Here is a 24,545-nt window from a genome sequence, read left to right on the forward strand (position 1 = left end):
TTTTTTTTAACTTCCTACTAAGTTTTAAGAGACATTTATTGTTTTCAGGACAATGTCAGTGTAAACAACTACAATGACAGTTGCCAAGCAGAATGTGTGTCTACCACAAGAGAATTTGGGTCAAAGTAGCAGTGCTATAAAACATCACCCACATTATCTTGTGCCAGAAGAAACACTGGCAAGAGAACAGCCTACCAAGCAGCTGGTGAGCCAAAAATATCCTAAGTTGTATTTATTCCAAAAATATTTGCTATTGGACATTATCCTTTGGCTCCTCTATCTCTAATTAAGGAGAGAATTTTATATAAATCATACATTTTTTTCCCTGTTTAATCACCACTGCCCTAATAAGAATGACATCTACTATAATGGCACAAAAAATACAAGCTAATGATTTATTAAATATTTCAACATTTTATCCTTAAAATGTTACCCAGAAAAATAATTTTGTTTTGCTGAAGTTTTATATTTACTTAAAAACTAGATAGTTTGAAATACAGAATAAAAAGAGTTCTCCTTATCAGGAAAAAAACACTTGTTTTATTCATTTGATACCCCTTCAGCAGTATCAAATTGTATTAAAACATCATTAAAACAAAAATGCTCATAAGTTGTTACAGTGTAGAAAAGCATACATGTAGTTACCAGGTCAGGAAGGGCAACATCTGGAAAGAACTCTAGGGTTATTATACTACTAAACCCACTGAAATCAGAAAAGTAGGATCTAACTTTCTGAGTATGTGTGTGTCATGCTTTATGGAAAATTATTTTTAGCATGTAAAAGCCTACAGATGTATTATCCTCTCTCTAGTAGCTGAACTGCGTCTCAATGCAAAATTTTATAGTCTTAAAGAGGGGGGAAAAAATAAACCATTTACAAGCCAACAATAAAACTCCCAGTTTTCAGGTCTCCTAGCTACCAGTGTGGCCAATCCACATAGCTTATCACTCATGAAGTTCAGTACAGATATAGATTTTTATACTTCATCTTATCGCGACAGTCAAGATTTGCAAACAGCCAGCCACTAACAAGATTTGTAACGGACTCTGAAGTCCACAACAATTTTGTTAATAATATCATCAGTTCACGTGCTATATGGATACAGATACGAGAATTTTATCCAGACACCGTAAACATGTAAGCAGATAAATTTAAGTGAACTCTGTCTTAAAACAGACATTTAAATAACTGCCGCCACAGATTTTTGCAAATAAGTAAAATGACAAAAGATGAACAAGCATGTAGGCACGTATGCATGTACACATACACACACCCCTATATATATGCATGTAAAACAGCTCTTTAAAATAATCCTTAGACACGTTTCACTGGCTCAGGCTGAGGATAACTTTTCTTACCCTTAACTCTCAGTAAGTTTAACAATCTTACTACGGACACCGACAGGCTAATTTCGTCCAGGAGACAGGAGTTTATAGCAGATTTTAAAACTTGGATGGAAAAAAAAGAAATCTGCTGTGCCTAATCTTAGGAGAGAAGAGGTGATAGCCACCAATAACGCTTGGCACTTTCCATGCCTGAGGAATCTGACATTTACATACAGTCTGAAAAATCTGAAACTGAATTTTGACCACAGTCCACAACGCTCACCTATCAAAGCCTCTGTCAAAGCCGTTAAGTTTTCCCTCCATTTAAAGGCTAAGAATTGACAAAGTAGTTTTTGCTACACTTAGAATACAGCAGTTTTAGCTTTCCACACTGATTTATAAACACAAAAAAAAAACCCCAAGATAGGTATTTTGGCTCTACTGTAGTGACCTGTACCAGGAATCTACAGCATGGTAAAATGAACTTCAAAAGGCGAAACAAAGCAAAGGTCTAACATCTTTCCAAATGAAATCTTTTAGAAATAAATAAAAAAAAGAGGAGGAAAAAGTACAGTACACTCACCAGGCGTGTATTAACAACAGGAAACAGCAATGCCAAGAGGGCCCCATTCAGCATGTGCATCTGCAACCTTAGAAAAGAGATGTGGTGTTATTTTCACAGACAGTAATAAAATACAACGTTTTCACATATTTTAAGTGGTATCTCTTCAGTAAAAGGTAGCAAGAGATTTTAGAAAATTATTTTGGCTTAAATTTGCACAAAGCCAGTGTTAAATGCAAAACCAGGACAAAAATATCTCTTTAAAGACACATCTAAATGATTTCGTAAAGTAGGACTGCTTTCTATAATAAGCTTTGGATTCCTAGAAAGCCTGGACTGCCTGTTTGTGTTAATCCTGTTAATGATGCAAGCAGCTAAATAGTTGGAATTTTGCTGTTCGTTTGTCTTTCAGAGCTTAAAATAGCCTGTTTGATAAAGGTTTTTACTCCTGTCTAACTCTATAAACGTACAGCTTCAAAGTAAAGCTTCAGGAATTTGGAAGAAGTCCCTTAAATAAAAGAAGCACAGCAGGTTTCTTTTTTTCCCTCCAAGTTTTCAAATCTGCTATAAGCAAAGAGTAAGGCAGGAAAGTATTATTATAATATTGTATTTTGTACAGCTTCCAGCCACCTTTTTCTGAACCACCATTGCATCACAAGAATACAAAATAATATCAGCACTGTTTTGGTCTAATTTATATAAGACACAAAGTAAAAAATAAACTGTCTGCAACCACTGCCTGTCATAAACTGTTAGGAAAAAAAAAAAGTAACTTGAAGGGTTAAAAATTATTACAATTTCAAAACAGTTTTTCAAATGTAATTTATATGCTATCAGGGCATTAGGAAACAGAAACGGTCATTCTGAAAAGCAACAAATATTGTGGCCTCCGCTCTGCACCCAGTCTTTTGCAAATGCATAATAAATCCAGCATTTCCTGGACACCAGACACACTTTTCACACTCCGAGATGGAGATGCTAACATAGTATCTCTGTGTCCAGCCTAATCCCAGCCCAAACCAGGAACAGCAGGAGAAAGTTGCAGACAGACAGTGGCAGCTCCAAAATAATTCTCCAGGCATGCCCCCAGCAGAATTTTTCTGGTCGCTGCCTAGCCCAAGACAAGAGGGAGCTGAGTTAACCATCACGGTGGCAACCACAATCACCCTGTCTGGGAAGTCCCGCGTCCCTCTCCACACACAACCGGTGTCACCCCTTGGCCGCTTCCTGCGCTCTACCGCAGTCGGCCCTTAGGTTCCTGCACATTACACGCTCCTGTGATTCCTAAAGCCAGCAACACACACAATATTTTAGCAAAGATTGCATAGGTCTGAAAAATGCCCATCAGCAAGAATTTGCTTTCACTATTTAACTTAGATCTAGTTTTAAAACTAGACCCGAACTGTAGGTATGGCCTTCAATGAAACCCAATTACTAATTATTAGTGAGGATAATAAAAAGGTGCAATGCACACGCACAGATTACACAAGCTCACACGTTAGTCTGTGGGAAGATGCCTGCATCCTTATCTGTTACTGAGCAAATTCATGTTGCTAAGCGAGGCCAAAGCCACCAGTACCAAAGAAACAAGGGCGTGTGGCTCAACACCCATAATTTAAGCCCTGACCTTTTCCAAGGGGTCATTTTTTCAGTCCAACCAATATGCTTTTCCAACTGGATATATACCTTAATATTTTATGACTTCAGCTGTAATTAACTTCTAAAATACATTATGCCAGTAGACAGAAATATAGAAAGGAAGAGACATTACCTGAAGAGAATCATTGCAATCCGGCATGGAGGACAGGCAAGAAGAAAAATCTGAAACGTTAGAAACAGATTTATATTAATGACATGATCTCTTTTAGACCCCATTTTCTGTATCTTTCTTCCCAGTTCTGTATGTCACGTAATTTCTAACCAGAAGAACTGTTTTACAGCCGAGCTAGAAAAGACTGAAAATCTTGAACAAATTAGAATGTCCCACATTACCGATATATAAAAGGATTTGAGTGGTATGAGCAGCATCTAGGGTTTGGCTTCCATCAGTGCCTAAGAAACAAGCCAAATTCTAGCCTATTTGAAGTTGTCATTATAAAAGGGCTCTCATAAAGCAAATTCCTGTACTACCAATCATTTTGCTACAGCAGCTCCCTTACAATGACAATATTTCCCTTCATTTTAGCAGTGTAGGACCCAGCTCTTGAAGATCTGATGTGAGATGGCCATCTATAAAAGCCTCTTACTACTTCCCAAAATAAGGCTACCACAGCACCTGCTCTAGTAGTCATCTTTAAATGTGTCCATTGCCATGCTCAGTAAAATATTTTGAAAGTACTGTAAAAATTTCATCAATTATTAGCTAAGTAACTGAATACAACCGGAGCAGCATGATTGTTTTTCTTTACAGGCCATACTCCTACCATAAATAGGACCCAATTTAAATGTTGATGTAATCAATTATTGTTGATTTGCAACAATGACCCATTTAAATTTAGAGGATAACCATCACCTTTTGATACTGTTGCCCAAAATCTCTCACAACGACTTAGAATACTTTGTATCAGCCAGTCTTACTCTAGCTATGAAGAGATCACTACATAAGCGTTCAGTGACAAAAATCCTATTTTTTAAATTGTCCACTACTGCAAAGAAGAGACTTTAGCCTACTGCCTGATAAAAAGTCTTTCAGAAATAAAAGGATGATGCTTTTTACTGCTGTTGCTAAAATAAATTCACAATAGATTATGTCACTGCCAACCTACAAAACAAGTTACCATTAGGTCACTTCAAGTGAGAACATTTGGAGAATACATCTGTTCTGCGGACAAGTCAGATTAGACAATTCACCAAGTATGTTTCTTTTGAAGAAAGTGCTGTGAAGAGGGCTCTGATGTACATTCAAATAAACTACTACCAGACCATGTACTTTCCCTTCTTTGGAGACCATAAATATCTTCCACAAATCTCTTATAACAACTGTTTTTTCCCATGCCACTTTCATGTGTTAGTCCAACTTTTTAAAACGTTCCATGTTGAATGTTAGCAAAAGGAGCTATGATATTTAGAGTATCACTTGTTCATCCAGAGTTTTAAATTCAGATTATTTTATGATTTCCTTAAATTCAGAAATCTGACAGAAGATATATGTTACTTTTGAAGCACAGTTCATACCTTCATGGAAGAAACTGTTCTTCCAATACAGAATTTTTTAATTTTTATTTCCTACATCTTAAAAAACAACAAAAAAAAAAAACCCAAAAAAACAAACCCACCCCCAAAACACACAACAAACCCAGACCAACAGATTGACCTTTTTCTCTACATGCACAACAAAAAAAAAAAACCCAAAAAAAAATTCAAACCAGAAATATGTCTTAATATGATCACACCAGTCATTTCTTTTTCTGACACACTGCAAAGTGCTCAAACTACCACACGGCAGAGCAATAAGTGCAATACAAGTCTGTATACTGTCTGAATCTCACCATTGAGGATAAAAAGTAGGTAATATAAAAAAGGCTGGCATTGTTATAGATGATGGACATCTCAGTCTAAAATACTTCACTACCACGGAGACAAGTAAAGAAAAGAACAAGATGCATAGCTGCTTATTTTTACTTCAAGAAACACAGTTTCAGGAACTGATGAGGGAAAAAATAAATATTTAATATATTTTTAGCATACAAGTCTCTGTTATGATGGATCTTTCAGAAAATGTCTGACTTTCATTTTTTACGACAGCAGAGAAATCATAACTAGAATGTTTATGTTAAAACTTTAGGATAATGGACGAGACCTTCAAGATGTTTCAGCTTTTGCAGTTTAGCATCAAGCACTTTCTCTCTAAATACGTACATACTCTCCGTGATAATAAACCTCAGCTTCTTAAAAGGGATATTTTACAAGACACCCTGGTATCTGATTTTCAAAGAACTGTATCACCAAGTAAATTCAAACATCATAAAGAGCGCCATCACTCAGCTCAGAGTAATGAGCAGTCTTACAATACCCGTTCACAGCAGACAAGCTCAAAAGCTCTACCACAAGTGTTCACATCCTTATCCCATAATGATACTACATTTCACTGCCATACTGGAAACAAAATCCTTTGCCTTGCAGGAGGAAACAGCTATGTTTTATAAACCAAACAACGTCACACTTCGTGGCTGTGAAGAGTTCCCAGCCTGTTTTCCTGCTGGAACTCTCAAGGTTTTACCTGCCCAGGCTAGCACTGATGTTAGGCACACTGCAGAGCTCCAGTGTATTTCAGAAAAAAAAAAAACAAACAACTTTTAATACAGGGCAGCACATATTTTAAAGCACAATGAAGTAGGCTTCTCCTTTGTTCAAGGCAGAACAACTAAACTTTTCAGTTTAGAAGGAATACTAATGTCCCTTGTTATTCTGTCAGATCTGTGACCTGTTACATTTTCACGTTACAAATGAAAAGAACTCTAGAAGAATAAACCAGAAATCCAAAATGTACAAAAGTAACTGTTTTGGGAGGGAAAAATAAGCTGTAAAGTATACATTGTCTGATAGGCTGCCTTCTGGATACAGTTCTGATCATTCCCTTCCCTTTTAACCTCTCTCTTTTTTGAAAAAATATTTAGAAAAGGGTTACAGAGGTCAGCAAGAACAATCAACAAGTACAGAACATCTTCCATACATGGATTGATTTAACACACCAAGACTCTTGAATCTGTAAAAGATAATGAGAATGAGAGAAAGAGAGGGTAGAAAATCATGAGGAGCCTTGAGGAAACGTATGGATAACAAGTCCTAGGTGGGGATGATACTGTGAGTGAGGATGTCCAAGTCTTTTTCACCAGACCAGAAGATTCTACAGTTGTTCTCAGGCAAAAAGAAACTCGTAACACTGGTCAATCTGCAAACTGAAGCTCACTTCAACCTTGAGGACTCTGATGAAAACCAAAGTCAGAAATTCTGTCAATCTACTTCATAATTGCTCTGCAAGGCCATAAATATCACTGTCCATCCCCACGGGAACTATTTCTGGCATGAAGAACTGCATGGCCAGCAGTCCGCTGCATAAGTCCAAATCCAAAGGTCACGCCACAGCACATGACGGGTCAGCAGGGCTGTTACGATTCGGAGACTGCAATGGCCAGGACTGCACTGCTTAACTGTTCCTTTACTGAGGACTGAACTGTTCCTTTAGAGAGACTGAATTCCTGGCTGCTCTGAGCTAACCCGAGACTGGGCTGCAAATCGGTCCCTTCCACATTCCTTTCTTCTAACCATGCACTAAGAAGAGAAAGCTCCAAATGACAGCTACAGGTCTGGGACAGACTGGAAGGCGGAAGGAAAAGGATGGTATTTTTTCCCCCTGTAGTAACGGGTTTTTTTGAAATTTCCAAAAGTAACATGTGCAATCGTTTCGTTCAGGATTTGATGGAGTTCCTAAGAAATACCTTTTGAATTCAGTAAACTTCAGAGATCATTATTTCCTTAAATCTGGTTGTATCACTCATTTGTGTCAGTGTGGCAGGTAGACGAGTCTGTATGCAAAAGGACTATTCTGAAGATAGTAAGAAGATAACATGACATTACTTTATTCAGAAAACTTCTTTGATCACAAAAAGGATCATGCGAAAGGCCACAAATCTGTACAGTGTTATTTTTATTTTCAATCTTTCAGTCTAGGGAGATGCAATCTAGAGAAAAAATGTTTCTTCATGTGGTTATAGATAGACTGTTATCTTTAAGAAGTGACTAGAGCAAAGTCTATCAGGATCCACGCTACGGATAAGGGAGACCAATAGATGGTTGCTTTCCCTGCTACATCAGCCCTCGCTGCTCATATAAAAAGCAGCAAGAGATAAAAGGCAGTCTTTACTATTCCCATGGTATTGTGTGAGAGCAGGCATTCCGTAGGGCTTCAACGCACTTACAACTCTTCATTTGCCAACTAAACCAAAAATAATACTTTCAGACTACGCATTCCCTACCGTTAGGTTTCCTGTTCTGTGAACTAGGCAGCGATAGGCAGAGATCACAAAGTATTACACTGGCCCTCCACAAATCCCTGCTAAGTTCGCCCCCTTTTCAGTCACCAGAAGAAAGCACAGCCATACAAGGGAAATGTCACTGTTAAAAAGGAGCTGGGTAGTTGGGAAAAAACAATTATTTTTTTTTTTTTTATAAACTCAGTTTTAGAAGTCAGAATTTACCAAAGAAATCACTCCTTTACATTTCAATAGCCTCTCTAGATATAAATCAAACTTACATGCATGGGGAAAAAGGCTAAATATCAACCAGAATAAGCTGGTATTTTGCAGTAAGTTAGGGTTTTTTATTTATTATATCTGCTTTCCTAGTGCAAAAATATGACAGGAATATGTACCCAAATTTCAGAAGTATGGGAAAAAAAAATCAATACTGAAACAAACACCCCAAAATCCACAAAAGATTCCAATATCATGAAACCAAAAAGAACTACGTTAACTCTAATCTGATCTCCATCTAATACAATCCAATTTCCTAATCTCCGTGTACTGTGTTAACCCCAACAGTGTTTTCACTTCTAGCACTTCAAGCATTACATATACTGCAATTATCACATTAATTTGGAGATGTTAGAGGTTTCCATTATTTAATTTTTTAAGTTCACAGGGAAATAATTTTATTCAAACCACCTCAAAATTCAAAAAAATCTCAAGAGCTATTCTCAAAAGATAGGCACTGTCTTTCGTTTGAGAAGGATGTGACTGAAGGGTGTAACAGCAATACTGTCTGAAGTAAAATATCTCTTCAACTATGTAAGCCTGGATACCATTCTATTCATTTAATGTTATTGCCTCACTCCTTGAGCACTCTAAATACTGAGAGCTCACCGATTTTTTTTTTTTTGGTCCTGTGACTCAGCTGGATCTCCATGTTTTTTTGCTTCCAAAACATTCAAAACCTCTACAAAAGATGACACCCAAGAGCTCCCTTCAGAAGTATTTTAATGACGCTGTTTTTCAGTTAGTACACTCAGGCAGAGAGCAGTCACAACTTGTCAGGAAAGGCTTTTCTTCTTACAGCCTTAGTCCTGCTGAGACAGAAACGCGCAAAACAAAGATCATCTTGTTTGATCAGCAACAAACTAAAAAGACAAAACACAGAAGACGACAATTCAAAGGTAGCTGGGGGAAGAAAAGAACACGTCACACAAGTGTAACTGTTCCAGAATAAACAGCACACAAAGTATCAACGGGAACACTTACAGATGTTGGAGTAGAGTTGTTTCTGGCAGAAGATAGCTAAGCATGCTACAAGTAAAACCACACGTGCAGCACAGATTTCATTTACCTCTCCAAACAGCAGCTTGTCTGTTCCTGAGCCACCTGTTTGATTTAGTATCGTGTTGCAGCAGACTGGAAACATCTTTCTTTTCAAATATTCCAGTCCTGACAACTTAACCAGGTCATAAATTGATTGTTTCACTACGCTATCTCAAAATGAAAACTTCAAGAGGTCAGATTTTAATTTCTACTTGCAATATTTAGAGCAATGTGAAAAATTCATGGAAATTTTTTTCATCCAAAATTAGAATGATTTTAAAAAAAAAAAAGGGGAAAAACTAACAAACAAACAAAAAACAGAGAGGGAGAGACAGGCTTTGGTCAACCTGCACTGAAATAAAGTCTCACCCTTTCCTAGTTGTATCAAACTACCCTCCAAAGCAGAAGAGATTAAAAGGTGATGTTTAAAAGGCTAAGACACAGTGGTAAGGTTACGTGTACTTTACTGTATATCTGAAAACAATCCCTTTTTCCCCACAATGGTAAAACATAAGGCAGGGGACATTCAAGCAGCTGGATAATTTAAAAGATGTAGAAGACTTTGTTAATTATCTCTAAAATTATATTTTTAAGTTCGAAACAATTATCCTATCATTTATCAGAAAGTAATTGTTCAGCAACTCTGTCATACAGCTTTGATTCAGCATCTACACATACATTAGATGTCAACTGGTTTTGCATAAACTATCAATTCAGCACAGAACAGCCGTATCACTGCACAGCCATCTGTCTGCCTTCTAAAAGGTAACTTAAAAAAAAAAAAAAAAAAAAAAAAGAAAAAACCAAACTCAAACAAATCATAACTGTGGTTTGACAAGTTCAGACTGCCAAATCTGAAAAGAGAACAGAGATCAAAAGATGTTACACTCGCATTGCTAACTAGCAGCCATTTGAATGTATTTAATATTTTAGATAAAAGTCACAGCTTCCTTACTGCGGCTGTCAGACAGGTTCAGGGATTAATTAATGTGTCCTGTGGAATTGTTAATACAGCGTGAAGAATACTCATGATTCAAAGCAACGCTGCTGGCAGAGCATTAAGTAATACTACAGTAAAAGTGGTTTCTGTGTAATACAAACCAGGCTCCGGGAACGTAAGCAGCTGCCTGACCTTCCTTCCGACCCCCCAGCTTCCCAGTTCTACCCGGGGATGAAAGAAGTGCAGCAGGTTGAATAATTTCCACCCTCTACAGTCCAATGTCTTGTAAATTATACATGTTCGTTGGGACACTCGAGATGAGTCTCCCCTTTCACAGGCCGGGTGTGTTTACTTGACAACCCTGTACTCACATTCTTCCCTTTTACAGTCCTAGGTGAAAGATTTCTAGATGCCTCATATTTTAGAATTAATTATTAACCTAAGACTCAGGTCCTCCTATGTGTGCAGTAGCATTAGTTATCATATCTTAGGAATTAGTATTTCAGAGAAAAAGTGTCACTGAGGTTGTTTTTCTTCCTTTTTCTCTAATCACTACCTGCACCGGCCCTTCACTAGTAGTGGGCAGCTATCTTCTAATAGCTTTATTATTACAGTTAATTTTTGCCAGAGAAACAGAAACAGTGATACAATCCATAAAAAGCTAAGGCATATAACATCATATTCCTGATAATTTAATTTGGCATTTCAGTAAATATCAAAGTATTTCAATATAAATTAAATTCACTTGACACTAATTACTTGGCAATCTGAATAAATGGAAACCCTCACCGCATCTCTCTAAAGCCCTGAGGAAGTGTCACAAGAAACATGAGTCCCATTACACTCCTCACAGGTTTCAAATTCGTGGCACAGAACTTGTTCAACACAGCTCAAATTGCTACGGTGAAAGCGGTCGGTGCACAACCACGACAGTAAAATCATCTGTGACCAGGAGCGTAACCATTCACGGCAGCGCCAGGGACACAGCAAAGAAGGGTTTGTAAAAAGGGAATCATTAGATGAAAATCATCCCGATCCTTGGAATTTATACAGTGGCCAATATGGTTACTGATGCTATTTGATTCCAGCTGAGGTTCCTAAAGGCTATTCCCGAAACATCAGTTTACGCTGCTAGCAAACATCCTGCATGGAATGATCTGTGAAACTGATCAATAGGTTAAATAATCCATCCTAAAAATACATTACAGCCAACACTCATACAACACTGGATAGTACACTGAAACAATTAATAGCTCCATTCTCAAAAAAAAAACCCAAACAAAAGCCAGAAGAGGAAAAAAGAAACAAAAAAAAAAGGCCGGTCTCTCCATAACACATTGCTCAAACTACATACATTACACTTTGATCGATATGTGCTTTAAATCCATGGTGATCTCATCAAAACAAACCAATATCTGATTACCTAATTACTCATCTAATGGCCTTTAGATAATAAACCCTAGTGTAAATATTTGGGGTAAAAGAAAGTTAAGCTGCTTCATCTTATAATTTCCAATCACGCAATTCATATTCCTTTTCAGAGTTTTAGAGAGTCAGGTTTTTTTCGTCAATTACCCACTTTATTTTATTTTATTTTTATTTTTATTCTGTCTATTCTTAGGAGAAAAGGAGAGAATTACTGAAGTACACATTCTGTCCTCAAGCACAGCAGGTATTTCCAAATTCTAGCAACTTCAAAGCAAACGTTTAACTTAGAGTTTTAAACGCCGGTTCCTCAACTGGAACATTCACTGGCACACGACGTATGACCGCGATCCCTCGCACCTCGACTAAAGCTTTCAGCCCAAGATAACGCACGTACTGGCCAAATCTTGTCTAAGTTAAAGTGGCTGAACTGTAATCTCTTCAAACGAAGAAAACAGCAATTCACAGCCTCAAGACACATTTGCTATTACTTTTATACTACATTAAAAATTACTGTTATTTCTGAAAAAGAATCGTTGCTTTGCCTCATGGTAATACTTCTCAGCTGCTCTTCTCTATGCTGGGATTTGCTAAAAATAAGCATGGTGGTGAAACAAACTATATACAGTGTTAAAATTGTCACAGAAAAGCTTTTCCTCAGCTCAACAAATAACTACGACATTAATTACAGTATCAGTTAGAGCCTCTCAACTTCAGTTGACAGTGTTTTTTAAACACAACAAAGTCATTCATTAAAAATAAATTGTAACAATTAAGAAAAAATTGACAGTTGTTGGAACCAAGGGCACACAAGCGAGCCATGGTTTTTTTGGAAAGCCAAACTAATGGTTCTGGAGCATCCCAGACGTTGCATGAAGGAGCTGATGATCTGCCTCATGACCTGTCACTTCGTATCTACCCTCCCCGAGCTGCTACCATCCTTCTAGCAGTAAAATGCACTCTTTTGCAGGAAATAAGGCTCGCCACCAGGAAACGCTGCTGCTTTCAGTGCTTTGTTTGTTCTTCACCTGCCCTTTCTCACCACACACGATGGTGAAGTTCCTCTCCAGCAATCAGCTTGAGGAGGATTGCTGGCCGTGCTGCAAATCTCACATACCCCCGCTAAACGTACTGATTTGTGAATAAATCATCCTATGCTCCAAATATACAGCCTTGCTTTTCTCAAACATTTTTTTTTACAATCCTTTACATATCAAATTCTACTAAATTTCTGTTTTATCATATCTCCTGAAACTGAGCCCTGACTTCTGAGGTGCTTTAAAAATTACAAGTTCTGCGGGTAGCACGTTTTGGAATGTAGGAGGTACACACAAAAAAAATATATAGATAAGGGAAATACACACAAATACAAAAAGGGAGATTTTAAAGTTCACATTTAGAGACCTACGTTTTGAAAAATTTATATATATACATAGGAAATTTTGTCTTTGCTGCTCTACATCTTGCCCAACAATCTTAATACATTAAGCAGTGAAAGAAACTATTGAAAAATATCTTTGATTTAGAATACTGCTACCCTTTAAAAACTGAATAACTCATTAAACTTCTACTTGCAGGCTGTTGCTCATGTAACCCTATACCATCATTCAGTGTCATATCTATAAAAATCCACTGAATTTCTGTCAGCAAAGGGTCTTCATACTCACTCCCAACAGGAGAAGAATATCCTTTAATTTTATTCATTATTTATAAATGAATAATAATAATTATAAATGAATAATTTATTCATTATTTATGATGCAGAATTCAGTCAAGCTATGTTTATTATGTAAGTTCCGAAAACAGCCCATTGTTTCCAAAAACACAGTAGCCTCTTTTGTAGAGGACAGAAAGGATCCAGGTCTCTGAAGAAGCTAACACTGGAAATAATGAACACAGGATTTAGTATTCACTGAACTGCAGATGCACTTAGTGCTGGTTTTAGTTATGCAAACATCAGATTGAGATCACTGGATGAAACTGGACTCCCCTGTACTTCTTTCCCTTGCCTTTTTGTCACCTGTCACCTCCCCTTTAGTGAATCCTCCCTCTTACACTGCCAAACCAGAAACATAAAATGTTGTAAAAAGAGAGTCAGTTTTGGTTGGTTGGTTGGGTTTTTTTTAATAGGGGTATTAAAATAATTTTCAATAAGACATTCTTTATGTAAAGAAATAGCTTAGTACAAATTCCTTCACAGATCCCCACTGCACTGCTCCACACACTAACCACATATTGTATTGCACAAAAACACTCCCATCCTCATCCTCAGCCCCATCCAGCTGTCAAAGAAGCCACAGAAGTTTCCATTTCACCTTTGGTTTTAAATATATATATATATAATTTTTTTTTTAAATTGAAGTATTTACCTCTCAATGATGCTGCACTTATGTTACTGGTGAAGAAACAATATTACCCTTCTTCCTCCAAAAGCTACGCAAGAAGCCAAAACCAAGGCTAGAGCTGGAAATGAGTAGTACTGTTTCTAGATAATTCAACCAGGTGGCAGGACAGCAACAAATTCTCTGAATCTGATTAACCACAAGAACTATTTAGGCAGTTAAATATGTTAATTTGATCAACACTTCATCCTTGCAATGACACACCTGAGCTAGGTCTTCCCACTTAGGAGAAGGGTTTGATTTGAACACAGGTTGGCCTGATGGGCAGAAATTAGGCACCTGATCAGAACAGACTGATTTGTAGAACTCAGTATCCATTATATTACGCAGTTTTGTCTGCTCAAGTGCAGCACAGACGTAATTCCCGTTTTATTTTGTGATTTAATTTCAGTCTTGGGTCTTTTAAAAGCAGGACTTTTGCTTTTATGCAGAGAGAATCTGAAGGATAATTTCCAGTTGCAAATACTTCTGGCTCAGAGCCCAGAGGTGAAACAGCCTCAGCTGAAAAGGAGAACAGAAGAGAGATCTCTACCAAGAGCTACTGTTGGCTTCCCTTTGAAGTGATCTTAATTGTTGCAGCATGTTTCATCTCTTCACCTCCTACTTTGTTCATCCTAATGTTTAGGGGCGGCAGCAGGATTATGTACAAACTACTGTAAGAACAGAAGTGAAGGACGAATTACATTTTCATGTATTTCATCTTGCCAACCTGTTGCCCTCAGCAAATTTAGGCCAGAAAAATGATGCTTGCAAGACTCCAACTATTACGTATTACTCTTGTGCTCACAGAGGTCATTGATTATCCTTGTATCTAACCTGTGTTCCCTGCTGAAAGCTGTTGGTTTTGCAGCTATTTTCATCCTCTACATGAAGCTCAGGCCTATTTCTAACACATCTGTTTGAGGATTAAGAGGCATGACTTCTGAATTTTGCTGACATACCCATCTTCTCACTTTCAAAAATGCTGGAACACCATTTCTAACGAATAATTAGCACAGGACTGTAAGAAAAGCCTCACAATTGGTGAAAAAGAGATTGAGAACTGCCCTGACTACAGAGGTCAAGTCTCTGTCTTCCAGGGGGAGAGCATTAATGAATGAGGTAAACAATACCATCTCTCCCATTTATGTATAAGCTTTTGCTGAATACTTATCATAACACCATATTATAAGACCGTATCAAGACAACTAAACTTCCAATTCATAATGGTAACGTATCCTCACCTTCTTCCCAGAGAATTAAGAGGAAAAATTCCCAGTAAGCATTGACGATTGCCGAGAAATGGAATGTGGCTATGTTATTTTAATTATTTATTTTAATTATTTCTAGAGCTCTTGCATACCTTCTGCTTTCCCCTTCATTACCAATACTAACTGATTGCACAATTGTTACCACTTTGTAGGAAGGAAGTGTCCTATGGCGTAAAATACTGAGCTAGTATTTCATCACTGCATAGGAATTCACACAACCTAGTAATTAAGCTCTGGAATTGTACATTAATTGCTGTAAAAGTCTTGAACATTGCTGTAAGAGCTTGTTTTTCCCCCCTCTCTTGAAATAACACCCATCTCCCTCAAGCCACTGGCACAATCAGAAAAGATGTTTCCATTCCTGTTAGGAAATGCTTTCCAGGAGAAAAACTTAACAGCTGACTCGATCTGATTTTCATCTGTCACTGATCTGAGACAGACGATGTTATCACGGCAGCTTTTATGAAAGCCTTTTTCACATTCTTCTATTAATTCTTGATCTTAAATTTTGTAAGTTGTCTGATTTGAGAGTACAACAGTAGCAAAACTAAACAAAATAATAATAATTTTTTATATCTCCCGCACTCCTTACCAACCTCAGCAAAACTGCCAGTTCAGTACGTGCACAGGACTACTGACAAATACAGCTTGTAAGCTTTAGATATCACAGCTCAGTAACTGTTTATGAATGTTTCCATGATTTTGGAAGCTACACAAATTGAACATTATCTTGCATCAACAACCACGCCATAAGTCACTAAAGCACAGAGTTTACCCACAGGTATTAAGCCAGATCAGTTTGTTCACCCCATGTATGAGACATGGGTAACATTTGTTTCCTTACTACTCAGCTTCAAAAATTAGAAAGGCAACCCAAAGTGGTCTGTATAAAATGAAGAGCAATTTGTTTCTTCGACACCTTCACAAAATACTTTCACACCCCTAAAAGTCACTTTCTTGAAAACGCTGCATGTAAATTATGTAGCCGCTTTAGCAACAATGTTGTTTTCATTAAACTTGATGCAAATTTTAGCACTGCTGGCAGGGGAAACAGCACTGTTATTCTTGAAACAAGCATTAGGTGAAAGCAGATGATGAGATAGCCTTAATTTTTTGCATTTTCAACCAGAGATTTGGACATTAGTCATAGCTACAATTTTACCTTCTCATTTGACTTGCCTTTCTCATAGATTCTAATTCAGCTGACTGACTAGGTCAGTTTTAAAACGTTTATACCAGTTCTTGGCATTTGTACTTCAGCTAGGCACTTCTGATCCACAAAACGACTATGGGGAAGTCGTTGGCAAGCATAAACCTAAAGCAAACTTCCTGGTGACTGTACAGGAGCCTCACCTGCATCATGGTGACCACATGACAGGGATTCAGGAGGTAAATGACGGTCCTGGTGGCAAACTTGAAGCCCACCTCCAGCCCAAAGATGAGACACAGCACCACCAGCAGCACGTTCTTGCCCAAGCTCTCCTGCTTAGCCTGGGGCTGCTGCAGGAGATGACTGTCCAGCTCCCTGAAATGCAGCTGCCTGAGCTTCCACAGGGACAGGAGGATCTCCACGACACCCAGGCTGAGGAAGACCAAACTCTCCAGAAAGCGCTGCCGCCCGGAGAGAAAGGCCGCGCACTCCGGCCCCCCGTTACCAGCAAAGCTGGGGTCCACCCCCCCGTACATCCAGTCCAGGAGATTGTGGAGGCTGTAACGAGACATGGTGGGACGGTGCCTCTCCTCCTCCCCGTCGCTGTCCAGGAACAGGTAGGAGCAAGACGGAATCACACCCAAAATGCTGTCGGGCTGACGAAACATGAAACGCAGGGACGGCCCCCTCTGTAGTCCCCCTTCCTTCCCGAGCTTCGGGAGAAGGCAGCAGCTCAGCTCAGCTCGGGGCAAGGCTGATTTTCGGCTTTTCCTTCCGACGCCAGGACGAGAGCCGCAAGCAGCAGCCTGCCAGAAGGGAGGAGCCACAGATGAATGGAGCCTGCGAGCAGCGCCGAAAGCCCCTCGCCCCAGGACCCCTCCTCTCTCCCGCCTGCCACCGTCGGTCCACCCCCGCTCTCCCCTCCCTGACCGCCGCAGGACAGCGCTACGACCTGCCCCCTCCGCGCCTCCCTTCCCTTCCCTTCCCGCCGCGGGCCCCGTACCTCCGCCGGCGGGAGCGGGTATCGGCCCCGGCTGGGAGGAGGCAGGGCCCAGCGCCCCCAGCCCCGGCGCGGGAAGGGAGGGGAGGGGAGGACGCGGCTAGCACCGAGCGGGCGGGCCCGCTCCCCGCCGCTCTCCCGGCCCCTTCCCACCGCCGTAACATCACCCCACCGACGTGCCTGACTCACACCGAAAAATGGACGAGCCCCTCGCATTGGCTGCGCCCGGCCGCCCGCTCCTCCCTCCGCCCCGGCTCCTCCCGCTTCCCGCCGCCTCCTCGGTCGGCCGCCCTCGGCTTCCTCCCGCCTGTTGCCTCCGCTCCCCTTCTTCCTCCTCCTCGCAGCCGGCCTCCCGCAAGCCCGTCCCGCCGTCCCCAGCCGCCCGCCTCCCCTCCGTGCCTCCGGCAGAGAGGAAGTAAATGGCCAAAAATGGTTCTGCTCTCCATGCTGGGCAGGGAGGAAGTAAATGGCCAGAAACGGTTCTCTGCGGCCCGCGCTACAGTCGCAGTGCTGTGAGCCGACCCGATAACTCGATGAAGTGGATTTTCAGGTGCCATTGCAGCCGGTACCGGCTGGCCAAGAGCTGGCAGCGGCCGGGGTCTCCACTGCGCACCACGAAATGTCAGACTTGAGAGGCTTCAGCTCAGGCCCAGGCTGGACAGGAGGTGAGCTGTGTCCCTGGGTGACAGACACTCTTTGTAAGCAATTTACTGACATTTGTGCAAAAACAGCCTTGTTTGGTTCTTAAAGGCAACTGGTTTGTGGCTTTGTGAAGCAGTTGTATTGCACATGTCACTGTTCCTATGTGAAGGGGAAAGTCAAGTGGAGATTGAGGTAGAGTAGTGGGTTAAGGGGACATCAGGGTAGCTCAAACCATTAACAAACCAACTCTGATTGCTGTTTTGTACTACAGATTTTATTTCACCCGCAGAGCATCACTCTCCCCTTCCTGACCATCACGGGGCTGCTCTTCTCTGCAGGACAGCACTACAACAGCACTGTTACCAGCCCAACTGTTGAGCCTGCCTAATTGAAAATAAACACTTAATTCCACAGACCAATTGCAAAATTGGGCAGATATCTCCACTGGCTGGATCAAAGTGATTTCCATATAGACAGAGTCAGCAACACAGATTTTTGACACTTACATGACATTTTAATTTAAAAATTAGGGACATACAATCTGGATAAATGCATTATAAGATCTACACCAAACCGACTGGATAGCAAGCAGTAGTTCACCATCAAAAGGCAAGAAATAGTGCTAGGTTCCTACAGCCTGTCTTCAGTCTGGGTCTTTTCGTTACTAACGATGTGAATAACAGAACAGAACATACTTATTAATTTTGCAGGTGACACAAAGCTAAGGGGGAGAGAATTAAATTTTAAAAACAATTAAGATATTTAGTAAAATCAAGTTACATCATAGCTCAGCACATTATACTGGTGTAAGCCACCCGGTATAAATCATTACTGCCTTTCCTCTTCCCCTTGCTATTTGTTTTCTTTCACAATGTCTTACGCCAGCAAATTTTTCTGGGGCTATGTGGCTGACTGAGGAAGCTGATAACATTACAATGATAATTCCAGAGGTAGTTGTAACCTGGAGCACTTTGTTGATCTATTTGATCCAACTTTGAGTCACAGCAATGGATGAGGCAACCTACTGATTTATTAGTTTTTTGTGATTTTTTGCTCATTAGAAGGAAGGAACATAGTTGGCATAAAACTGGACATGCTGGTACAATTGATACTTCATTGCAACAGCACAATATCATTAATTCATCTTCAGATTGTGATCCACTGGAAATCTAAAAGATCTGGTTCTCTGATCTTGATCTGCTGGGTGCCTTAGGCACAGTTCCTTCGTTCTCTCTCTTTCAGTTTCTTCATCCTCTTTGAAAAGCACTCTGAAATCTGTGAATAAGAATTTAGTATTATTGACTGAACACTAAGCCATTGCTCTTTTTTTGTTTGTTAACCGTTTATTCTCATCCTTTCACTAAGTAATTCAGACTCCTACTAAGATCCATTGTAAACATATATATCTCCTATGTCAATAGAAATGGTTCTCTATAAGCAATAAATTCCTGTAACTAAAATGTTTGCATGAGAGCCCGAGGCTTGTTCTTGTATCTAACATGAGATTTATTTTTCTGTCTGTGGCTTCTTGAAATATAAAAAAGGGTGAAATCTAATGTTAATCATGAAGAAATGCCAGGGCTCCGAGTCCTTAAACACCCAGAGCAGCTTTGTGTGGGCTCCTACTCACAGATCATCTCCATCTTAAGTAAGCCTGGAAGTAAAAGGCAAGGCCTAAAGTCTTGTAAGTCGTCAGTCTTGGAATATCATCGATAAGCATCAGAAGTTGAACTTCAAAGCAGAGGGACTAAAAGACCTTAAATCTTATTCAAAAAAAGCATTTAAACACACACTCAAATCCTTTGAATTTAAATCTATACATTGAGATCTTTCCTCAACATGAAGTTATATTGCTCTACTTAAGAAATGCAATTCTACACATCAGTATGTAGTTAGATGAGAAAAAGCTACCACTTAAAGGTGGCTTTGAAGACATGCACAAGAGAACTTGACCAGCAGTGGCCTCACCTGTACAAGAGGGTCTGCTGTTAGAAGAACCCAAACCAAACCAGCTGAAAGCGGCAGAGTTGCAAAAAAATGGTCCAAACTCAGCTAATAAATATGCAATAAGTGTGCTTGCAGGGAAGGTTTGCATTAATAAATACTCAAAAGAGAATGGTAACAAGCGATGTCATGGCCAAAGCCAACAGGTTATGTATTTTTAAAAAATCAATATGCAAGTAGTCTTAAAATGGTGTTTAAAGAATCAAAATATGGGGTCCTTCTCAGGCTCCCAGCCAAGAGGCACCTTATTGCCAGCAGTAAAAGGGGATGTAGCTCACATGTACTTCTGCTGCCTTCTTTCCAGTACCTGCACACAAACTAGAAGAAAAGAAAAAAATGCAAACAAGTCCTTGCCACCACCGACCGACTACAGTAAGTGCTGATTACTTGTGTTGTTTTACTGAGCATGGACATGGGAAATAGACCGATCAGTTTTGATTTCCATTTTTAAACAACTTTATTGTACTTCAGTGACAGGGCAAGAGAATATTAAATGCAGTCTTCAAAACTGTTTAGTTTAGGAGAAACATCTAACCATGATTATTTCCTTCACTGTTAGTTTTGATCAATGCAGCATGCTCAAGTTGAGCACAAGTGAGGAGAGATACCAGTTCAGACATTGGTTTCTTTTCTCTTCCAGTTTGTGTATATAACTCATAAAATGCCATGTTCAGAATAACTGTTGGTGGTTCATTCTCAAGTTTTGTCAAGAAAATCAGCACTCTCCCTCTTAGGGAACAAGAGGATGCCTCCCAGCAAACCAGTAAGGCCATAGCTTTCTTCTTGCATACTGATATCAGCAAGTAAAATAATCAAGAGCTAGTGGCAATATTGTCATTAATCCCCCCAAAAATAATTTAGATGCTTATAGATATTATGCTTTTTCATGTTGAATTATCTGCAGTTCACAGTTTGAAAACTACCTTTGCCACCAGAAATACCTATAAAACAACCACCTGGAAAAATCCAATCTGATAAGTCACTGTCATAGTTTAGCCCCACCCAGCAGCTAAAATACCATGTAGTCACTCACTCACTCCACCCCTCACCACTCCCCACAGTGTGATAGTGAGGAGGATCAGGAAAGAAAGACAAAACTCCTGGGTTGGGATAAAAACAGTTTAACAGAACAGCAGAGGAAGTAAAAACAGAGATGGAAAACAAAACCAATAGACTTAGATCACATAATTTACAGTACAATAGCTCACAGTGGATCTCAATGCCCAGCTCCCTCTCAGGTAGCAAAACCTGTCTCTCCCCACCAGCCCCACTTTATACACTGAGCATGCCCTCACAGGGTGTGGAATTGGGCTAATTTGGGTAAGCTAGCCCAGCTGTTGGCCCACTGGTAAACTGTCCAGCTGTGTCCTCCAGCCCCAGGTGCCACCAGCCCCAGCTCCTCTCCCAGCTCAGGTGACAATTAACTTTATCCTAGCCAGAACCAGGACAGCCACTCAGTACAGGGTGGCTTTTTTTTTGTGGTTATTTTGCTGTTTGATTTTTTTTTCCTTGCCACAAATCTAGGTTCATAGATTCTTCCATCAGTTATTCTGACTTCCTTCTGTTTAGTCAGTTGCTCACATGTATTTTTAATGAATTTAAAGAAAGGCTTCTAGTAGTTTAATTGCTGATTTCCTCTCAAGGAATTTTCTTGAGAGAAAGATGAAAGGCTGTTGCATTTATCATATCTCTCCCTGTCAGCTAATTTAGCTAGAACATATGCTAGACAATACCGAAAAAAAAGTAAATGTCAACTTGAAAGATTCAAAATAGAAGATTAAAAAGCATCTCACATTTTCATGTTTTTTAATCTGATGGACTGAAAATAAATATATAAAGCACCAACAGAAACTTGTTAGATGACAACTGTGTGAACCAGCTTTTCGTTGAATCACATTTCTGTCATGTTTGCAGTATTTGACTTATTTTTTCCCTTACATAAAAACCTGCAATATTAATAGACACAAAAACAGTTGGATGTAAAAGCAGGGAGAAATAAATATAATGAATGTACGAGGTTTGCTTTGAGATAAAGAAAATCATAGTTAACCTTTCATTTGCATATTTATTGCCCACGTTGAAGTGAAAAGGTCAAACAGTACTGTCAGTAACTAACACAGGTTGAGGATGCGTCTGAGAAATGGTGATGCGTTTCTTCATAGGTTTATCTGTTAACTGAATAAAGGCATTCTGGAGCTTGAGGAAAATATTTTTGTTAAGATGGATCTGCTATAAAATACATTAAATGTGTTCTTAAGAAAATATAAGTTTTCATCCAGATGTTATTGATGTGTTCTTCTTAAACTTGAAGTATCTTGAGAACTAACAGAAAGAAGCCGACTGCTCTTTTAACACATCAGTAACTAAACATTTTATGCCTTAAAGTGCTCAATGACATTCGCTCCCTTTGTTTGTGCCCTGTATTGTTTAGTTGCTTTTCAGTTTTAAAGGCATTTGCTTTGTTTCATTTGCAGTGCTAGCACCATAATATTGCTGAGTATAATGAGACATTTCACAAAGATCCACCCAAACTCTTTTTCTTGGAAGCTCAGCCTTAACAGCACTTTTCTCACTGTTGCCTTCCAAGACAAAACATTATATTAATGTAATGCGCACTTATAGATGCATATATCCGCAACAGTTCAGTAAATTTCCTAACGACACTTAGTCTTTCAATTAACCAGACCCCAAGGGAAGGTGATCTCTGAAATACCTGCAGGTAGACAACCAGATACTTTTCATGTTGATGTCTCAGAAAAATAAGTGAAGTCAATGAACAAAATCTGTGATGTATGTGACTGCCATATTAGTTTTAGAAGAAGTGTTAGCCTGGTTCATGCTTGTTAGAGCTGATTTTAGCTATGACTGGTATACGTAGGAGGTATGTGATTCTATAAATCTACATAGATATGCAGGGAGAAGAATCTGTGCTTTCTATTTTTCGTTCTATTTTGCTATAGTTATTGGGCACATTGACATCCATGAAGACTTCCTGAAAACCCTTAAGACTGAGTTCAGTCTTAAAAACTGAAATCTAACTTCTGATTATGAGACACTGAGAGATTCTGAACACTTGTGTCTTCCCTAAGCTTCTGTGGGGAATTTGCCTTTATTGTTAATACCATAGTGACATTTGGTATTCAAAATCAAGGAACCGTTATATTTAACGTAATGTACACCAAATGTTAATTCCAGTCTCAGAAACAAAACAAAAGGTAGGAAGGAGAACTGTTACATGATGTAATCTCTGGTTAAGTCCTACGAAATTTGTACTATCCCATTCTGTCATGGAATAATATGTGGTCAGGTCTGTTCTGTCCAGCTGAGGAGGGGAGTGATAGAGCAGCTTGGTGGGCACCTGGCGTCCAGCCAGGGTCAACCCCACCAAACCCTGTTGAAGACTACAGCCTGCAGACATCTCACAACGAATCCTGACTTTTCTGCTCCATGTGCTGTAGTCCCCATTGGAAGACTAGAATTGCTTTCAGCTTTGCCAGTATTTTCCAATGTTGATTCACTGAAGATAGATGTATAAATCTACATTTATTATTTTACAGAATTCCATGTCTTTACAGTTAATTTTAATAAATTATTCAGGAAAAAAAGGGTATACTCACACGTCTTCTGTGCAAGTTTATGCATTTCATAATGTGTAGGGGCCTGACACAAGACAGAGGTCATGTTTAAATTCTTTGTTATTGAAAGGTTTATTAGCCATTTTGTTATAAAGACCATGCGGAATATCGAGCCCTCTAGTGGTTGTTTGCCCTCTTAAATTCTCATTATAATTAGCTAATACAATAAAAATCCCCCTCTCTGCCAGCAGCAGCACAATTTTCGAAAGAGGGAAATAGGTTTCGCAGTTCTCTAATGAGATGAGGTAAGAAGGAACCAGCTCTAACCTGCAGCAGTCACTGGACTGAAATTTAGTGATAAATAACTTGAATTAAGTTTTCTTGGAATGGGTAATGATGGCATTTTCTGAAAAGGAGTGGATGTGTAAATAAATACAAGAGGGTTTTTTTTTTTGCGTAGGCCAATGTAATGCACAGTGTTTGAAGGAAGGAAGGAAATAGGTATCTTAGGCAGATTGACTGTCTCTGGTTATGTTCTCATCTCAGTATTCAGATGAATCCTGTTCTCTTCCATAATCTCAACCTTGACACCATCTTCTCCTGCCTGGACAGGGGCTCAGGGCTAGGTACTCAGTACAGGTGTTTTACCCAGCAGATCACACTGGACTCAGTAACAGATTTTTCCATTTAGAAACTCTGACTAATGGTGAAAAAAAAAAGGTATCCAAATTATTTCCTCAAAGCCTTCTTTACTAGGAACAGAGAAAAAGGGATAAGCAGAAGCTGTAGTGTGGGTGCATAGCTCGAAGGAGTAGCCAGACCTCCAGAAGCATATAATTGAAAACTTTACCAATAAAAGGAGAAAGAAGTAACAAAAATATTTATATCCCAGCTTGAAACATGTCAAGTTTATTCATGTTTTTCAGATCCACTTGCTGCTGTTTATAAAGCCCAAACACCACAAATGTCAGCTAGAT

The 24,545-nt window shown here is 39.4% G+C and overlaps 1 protein-coding gene across 2 annotated transcripts in view; it reads right to left on the reverse strand.

Annotated features, from left to right (window-relative positions):
- TMEM164 (transmembrane protein 164) overlaps window positions 1–17,554 on the reverse strand; it is a 37,337-nt gene extending 19,783 nt beyond the window's left edge. Inside the window, exons 1-4 of one of the 2 annotated variants that reach the window (XM_086756251.1) lie at window positions 17,539–17,554; window positions 16,551–17,153; window positions 3,660–3,709; window positions 1,910–1,976 (exon numbers count right to left, since the gene is read on the reverse strand). In XM_086756251.1, the coding sequence (XP_086612377.1) occupies window positions 1,910–1,976; window positions 3,660–3,709; window positions 16,551–17,015 (582 nt within the window). In that variant the 5' untranslated portion in view covers window positions 17,016–17,153; window positions 17,539–17,554. Of the gene's footprint in view, window positions 1–1,909; window positions 1,977–3,659; window positions 3,710–16,550; window positions 17,154–17,350; window positions 17,454–17,538 lie in introns of those variants that run through there. The other variant, XM_086756250.1, reaches the window with a different exon arrangement.
- Between the last annotated feature and the right edge of the window lie 6,991 nt (window positions 17,555–24,545).

The sequence above is a fragment of the Chlamydotis macqueenii genome, chromosome 11 (assembly GCF_036417535.1).
Source record: "Chlamydotis macqueenii isolate bChlMac1 chromosome 11, bChlMac1.mat, whole genome shotgun sequence".
Lineage (NCBI taxonomy): Eukaryota > Metazoa > Chordata > Aves > Otidiformes > Otididae > Chlamydotis > Chlamydotis macqueenii.